General features: G+C 59.5%; 1 protein-coding gene across 1 annotated transcript in view; it reads left to right on the top strand.

Moving 5' to 3' along the window:
- Positions 1 to 6,244, top strand: part of STIM1 (stromal interaction molecule 1) — a 74,909-nt gene that overhangs the window by 48,239 nt on the left and 20,426 nt on the right. Inside the window, exon 6 of the mRNA XM_033512707.1 lies at positions 5,560 to 5,980. Coding sequence (XP_033368598.1) covers positions 5,560 to 5,980 — 421 coding nt within the window. The remainder of the gene's footprint in view (positions 1 to 5,559; positions 5,981 to 6,244) is intronic.

Genomic DNA, 6,244 nt, shown 5'->3' with positions numbered 1-6,244 from the left:
CAAATCCTACTCTGAAGCCATTCTCTGGCTCCTGGCCCTGCAGCCCTTGGCCCCAGTCCCTCTCCAGCTCTCCTGGAGCCCCTTCAGGCCCTGCAAGGGGCTCTGAGCTCTCCCTGCAGCTTCTCCTCTCCAGCTGAGCACCCCCAGCTCTCCCAGCCCAGCTGCAGGTGCTCCAGGAGCAGCTCTGTGGCTCCTCTGGGCTCTCTCCAGCAGCTCCAGGTGCTGCTGTTGGTGTTCCAGGGCTGAAGGCAGCACTGTTGGGTCTCACCAGGGCAGAGTACAACTTTTTTATAAATTTCCTTATAAATTGTTGCTCTTAGTGATCCAAATGAAACTTTGAAGCTCTTCCCAGGAGAATGGAGACACACAAAATAACTGCTGTTTGCACGGATTCCCTGCAGAACCACGAGGGTTTGGGTCATGGACACTCATTTTAGCCACTGGTCCTTGCCTGTTCCTCAGCACTTCCCTTTCCCACCATTCCCTAAAATCATTCCTGTCAGTGTTACGAGCACTCCTCCACCCCAGCCACCAGTGGCAGATTTCCTCCCGTGTTTTCTCCACATTCCCAACTCCCAGATGTGTGTGTGTGAGGCTCAGAGCTCTCTGGGGTGGGAGCAGCACCTGGCACTGCTGCTGCCCAGCGGGAAAAGCCAGGAAGAGCCCGGGCTCTGGGGCTGGGTTTGGCACTCTGGGACTGGTTTGGGCAATTTCCTACTGCTGAACAGCCCTAAATCACACACAGACAGAAGTGTTTGACCTCTTGTGTGTGGTGCCTTGGGGCTGCCCCTGCGTGGATGGATAAAACAGGGAGGTTCAGAGTCTCTGCCTGTACCCCGGGCCTCTGGCTCCCCCCTGGGCTGGGCTCACTGAGATGTGATGAGTTAAAGCCGTGCAGGGAAAAGCTCCAAGCGTGAGCAATCCTTCACAAAAACACTTCTGCATCCGCCCACCGCCGTGAGGGAAAGGGCTGAGTCCGTGGGCTGGGACTGCAGGAGCAGGGGAGCTCTGGGAGCTGCTCTGCCTGGGAGGCAAAGCTGTTGTGCAGTGGGAAACCACAGCCCCCCTGAGCTTGGGGTGCCGTGGTGGCCCCAGCCCCCTGTGGTGTGTCCATGGTGTGTCCCCAGCCCCGTGGTGTGTCCCCAGCCCCGTGGTGTGTCCCNGCCTCCTCTGGGCTCTCTCCAGCTGCTCCCTGTGCTGGGCCCCAGGGCTGGGGCAGCTCTGCAGGTGAGGTCTCACCTGAGCAGGGCACAGGGGCACAATCCCAATCAATCCCTTTGCTGCTGCCCACGCTGTGGGATCAGCCCAGCTCCCAGTGCTCGTGGCCAGGCCCTGGGGAGCCTCTCCCAGCAATCCCCAGCTCCTTCTCCCCAGGGCTGCTGCCAGGCCGTGCTCCCAGGCTGTTTGTGCTGCCATTGCCCCGGGCCAGGTGCAGCCCCTTGCCCTTGGTGCTGCTGAGCTGCCCGAGGCTGGCACGCTCCCAGCTCTGCAGCCTGGCCAGGAGCCCGTGGCTGCCCCGTGCCCTCCCTGCGGCGTGTGAGCGCAGCACGCAGCCCCTGCTGGCCCTGCCGGGGTGTGGGGCTGTCCTGGAGCCGTGGCCTGGCACCAACAAAGGCATTTCCCAGTGCTGGGCCCGGTGCTGGCCTCAGGGACACCACTGCTCACTGCTCTCCACCACCCCTGGATCCAGTGATGCTGCTTCTGCCTTTGCTTTCCCACTCCCCTTTGTTGAGGAAAAGCTCCAGGTCTCTTTTCCATGGTGTCCATGACACATCTCAGTCAGTGCTGTGGTGCCAGACAGGGCAGGTGCTGGTACCTTGTGGCATCCCAGCAGGAGCAGAGGGGTTGGATTGCCCTGGAGCTGCACCCTCTGGGATTTCTGACTCCCTCCCCAGTCCATAAAATATCTCTTGATGTGTGTTCCTGGTTTTAGGTCAGATTTGGAATGAGTTCAGTTATGCTTTCCGTGTTTTCTCGTGGATCAGAGGGTGTGTAAAGGTTGGGAAAACCCTCTGAGACCATCAAGTCCAGCCACTGCCAAGGCCACACTGACCATGTCCCCAATTGCCACATCTTGTTAAATCCCTCCATGGATGTGACTCCAGCATTGTCCTGGGCAGCCTGTGCCAGGGCTGGACAGCCCTTCCCATAAGGAAATTTCCCCAGTATCCAACCTTAACCTCCCAAAACCTACAGGAAAATCCAAACCCACAATCCCAGGAGCTGCTTCCTATCTCACCTGAGGGACAATTCTCAGCTGGCTCTGAGTTACAGATCAGTTTAGACAAACTGGGAGCCAGAGCTGTGTGGGCCAGGCAGGTTCCTCCATGTTCCAAGGCCTGTGTGCCCTCCTCACAGTCTTTTCTGCCACCGTGGAGGACGGGGCAGGAATGCAGGGCTTCCCCTGGCAAGGCAGGACCAGGTGTCCTGGGAGCCCTGGGGCAGTGCAGGGTGCAAATTCCCCTTGTGCCTGGGACAGCAGCAGAGCCCCGGTGCCGTTACCTCCTCCTGTGGCCACCCCTCCTCTCCCTGGGCCACTGAGCTCCCTTCCCTGGGCTGTGCATCCTGCCACGGGCACTGGGGCTCTGTGCTCTGACCCCCATGGGCTGGGGGGCCTCAGGTGGGCCTCAGGTGCCCAGCCCTGGCTCCCAGCCCAGCCCAGCTCTCACCCCTTGCGCTTCCCCCTGCATTCCGTTCGGAAGGAGCCCGGGCAGGCGGTGTGGACGTGGCCTCTGGGGTTCCTCGGTCCCTGGGGAGGTGAGTACCAGAGTGTCCCACCTGAGCACTGTGTGACCATAACCCCAGCACCGTGCCAGCAGCTCCAGGACACTCGTGACATTAACCAGGCACCCTCTGACCCCACAGCTCCTCCCAGTTCAACATTCCCTGCTCCCGGGGAGCGTTAACCCAGACCTTCTGCACCAGCTGGTTCTTAACACCAAAGCCACACTGCAGGGTTTGGATGGTCCTGCTGGAGCTGGGGATGGAGACATGTCCTGTTCCCAGGATCTTCATCCACCCCTCTCTCCTCCCTGGGTCACCCTCCACAGACCCAGAGAACACAGAGAAATGTGGAATAGAATCCCACACTGGTTTGGGTTGGACAGACCTTAAATCTCATCCCATTTCCAGCCCTCCCACTGTCCCAGGAGCTCCCAATGTCCAGCCTGGCCTTGGGCACTGCCAGGGATCCAGGGGCAGCCCCAGCTGCTCTGGCAATTCCATCCCAGCCCCTGCCCACCCTGCCAGGGAACAATCCCTGCCCAAGATCCCAAGATCCAGCCCTGCCCTCCCTCAGCTCAGGGAAGTTTCCCTCCATGCCTTAAATCTGTATCTTGTAAAAGTGCAGGACAAGCGAGGTGTGAGCAGGGGCTGAGCAGGAGGAGGATGAGGATGAGGATGCTGAGCCATGGGCTCTCGGGGTGGGCAGGTCCCAACCAGGGCACAGTTGGAGCCTGGAGCCCTGGGAATGTGGGGCAGGGATTGCTGCCCTGGGTACCTGGGAGGCTCTGTAACCTCCCAGCACAATCCCTGCTGCAGGTGAGGAGCACGCACAGGCAGTGGAATCTGAGATCTGAGGTGAATCACTGCTGTGTTCCCAATCCAGGATTTTGTGTGCCAGCCCTGAGGGATTGAGCCCAGGGAGCTGTTGTGACTCGTCCTCGTCCCCATGGCCACACAGAGCCAGCAGAGCTGGCAGGAGGGAAAACTCTGTCTGCCTTAATCTGCTTTGATTGGGAACATTTTACCATTCCAAGCTTTCCTTTATCTGTGTCAGTTCTTGCATCCACATCCTTGGCTTTCCTCAGTGCCAGGTTCATGCCACGGGGCTGGGAATGGAAGAGCTCTGGGAGGAGACTTTAATTTTTGATACAATGACATAAATGACCTCAAAGCAAAAATCTTGCCCAGCCCACACCCTGGGGCGTGTTTGGTGGTTATTCAGGGGGGAGAGCAGCCAGTGTGTGAGAGCCCTTCACTGAGTGAGGTTCCTGGTTGATGGAATCATGGAATGGGTTGGGTTGGAGGAACCCTTGGAGACCTTTGGGTCCAGCTATTCCCTGAGCAGTGCCACCACTGCCCCACATCCACAGGGCTGTGAAATCCCTCCAGGGATGGGGACTCCAACTCTGCCCTGAGAGTTCAGCCTTTTCAGTCCAATTCCCTCTGATTTTTTGGGAGACTGGGGGAGGGGAGCATGAAATCCCCAACCTGGTACTTGGTGCTGGTGAATTCCTCACCCCAGTGTCAGGGAGAACAGCATTCCCACTGTTCCCACATGTGCAGGCAGCTGCAGGGACTGTTCCTGTCCCAGCCCATCCAGGATGTCCATGGCCTGGAGGAGACATCAGGTTGTTTTCTTCCTGTGACCTTCCTCTGTTGATATTGCAGGCTGAAAAGATCAAAAAGAAGAGAAACACCCTTTTTGGAACGTTCCATGTCGCTCACAGTTCCTCTCTGGATGATGTTGATCATAAAATCTTAACTGCAAAGTGAGTGTCTGCTCAACACCTCCCTCATCCCTGCCTCTCTGCACCCCTCCCCTGGCCCAGGCAGCAGTGGCCTCACCTCTCACCTCTGCAGGGCTTTGGGGCTCATTTTGCTGAACTTCTCTTGTCCTCAATGACCTGGGGTTGGATTTGCTTCTCTTCTGATTTTACCTGTGAGAAACAAGGGATCACAGTTCCCTGGAGCAAATAAAACTCCTGCCAGAATGAGCTTCCAGGAGGCTGCAGGACCCTTAAGGGATTGTCATGGAATGGTTTGGGTTGGGAAGGACCTCAGAGCCCCTCCAGTGCCCCCCCNCCCCAGCCCCGTGGTGTGTCCCCAGCTGTGTGTCCCCAGCCCCGTGGTGTGTCCATGGTGTGTCCCCAGCCCCGTGGTGTGTCCCCAGCCCCCAGCTGTCTGTCCCCAGCCCCCTGTGGTGTGTCCCCAGCCCCATGGTGTGTCCATGCAGTGTGGGACACGCTCCCTCCTGCAGGGCTGGGTGAGCCCCTCCACAGGCTGGGCACTGCAGGAGACCATTCCTGGTGGTGTCCTTCACCCAAGGCTGTCCTGGGAGGCTGCAGTGTCCTCAGCTGCCTTCTCACTCCCTCTAATCCTGTATCTCTGTGGGATGCCAGGGCGTGCAGGAGCCTGGGCTGGGGTGGAAGGAGAGACCCCAGGAATGGCTGATCCAGCCTGGCTGTTTCTTTTCCTGACCAGCAGCACATGTTCTGTGTCTAAATATTTTTCTCACTTTCTCCATGTGGAAGTTGTTTCCTGACGAGCTCCCTGGGCTTGGCTCGGAGCTGTGGTGAGACAGGGCTCGCCTGCACGGTCCTGTCAGGGATTCTGCCTCCGCAGGAGGGTCTGGGGGAGTTCCAGGGAGCTCTGCACGGCTTTCTGGAGGCTGCACAAAAGCCCCAGAGCATCCTCCATGCGAGTCAAATCCCTTTTCACAGCCCTGAGCACGGTGCCATGGGCTCCAGGGGCTTTGCCCGTGGCTCATGGCAGAGGAGCTGGCAGGGAGGGGTGCAGAGGGAGCAGTGTGGTGCTGGCTGGCAGCTCCTGAGGCAGGAGCCCGGTTCCAGGATGGCAGCAGTGGCCCGTGGGGGGTTCTGGTGCCGGGAGCAGCGGCCTGGCGCGTGGGTGGCTCCTCTCCCCTGTCCCCAGCACGGCACCGCTCCTCCAGAGGACTTTTCCTGCTGCCAGCACTGGGATGAAGCCGCCTGGGAAGCCCTTTCCCGTTTGGCAGCGGCGGGGGACGATGAGCTGCGGGAGGGCCGGGTCCCCACGGCTGCTCCACGGTGTCCCGGGCACTTCTCCGCAGGTGCGGATGGCGCTGAAGAACGCCGAGAAGGAGCTGGAGTCCCACTGCAGCTGGGCCGCCCCCGAGGCTCTGCAGAAGTGGCTGCAGCTGACCCACGAGGTGGAGGTGCAGTACTACAACATCAAGAAGCAGAACGCAGAGAAGCAGCTGCTGGTGGCCAAGGAAGGGGTGAGAGCTGGAGCTGCTGGGTCGCTGGGGAGGGAAGCCTGGAGAGCTGATTTCTGTGCATCTTTGTTTTGTGCAATCCCAGACTGGGCTGGGTTGGGTTGGGAGGGACCTGAAAGTTCATCTCATTCCCTGGGTAGGGGCACCTTTGATTATTCCAGGTGCTCCCGGCCCCAATGTCCAGCCTGGCCTTGGGCACTGCCAGGGATCCAGGGGCAGCCCCAGCTGCTCTGGCAATTCCATCCCAGCCCCTGCCCACCCTGCCAG

Source organism: Parus major, chromosome 1 (genome assembly GCF_001522545.3).
Source record: "Parus major isolate Abel chromosome 1, Parus_major1.1, whole genome shotgun sequence".
NCBI lineage: Eukaryota > Metazoa > Chordata > Aves > Passeriformes > Paridae > Parus > Parus major.
This window is presented reverse-complemented; position numbering and strand designations above follow the sequence as displayed.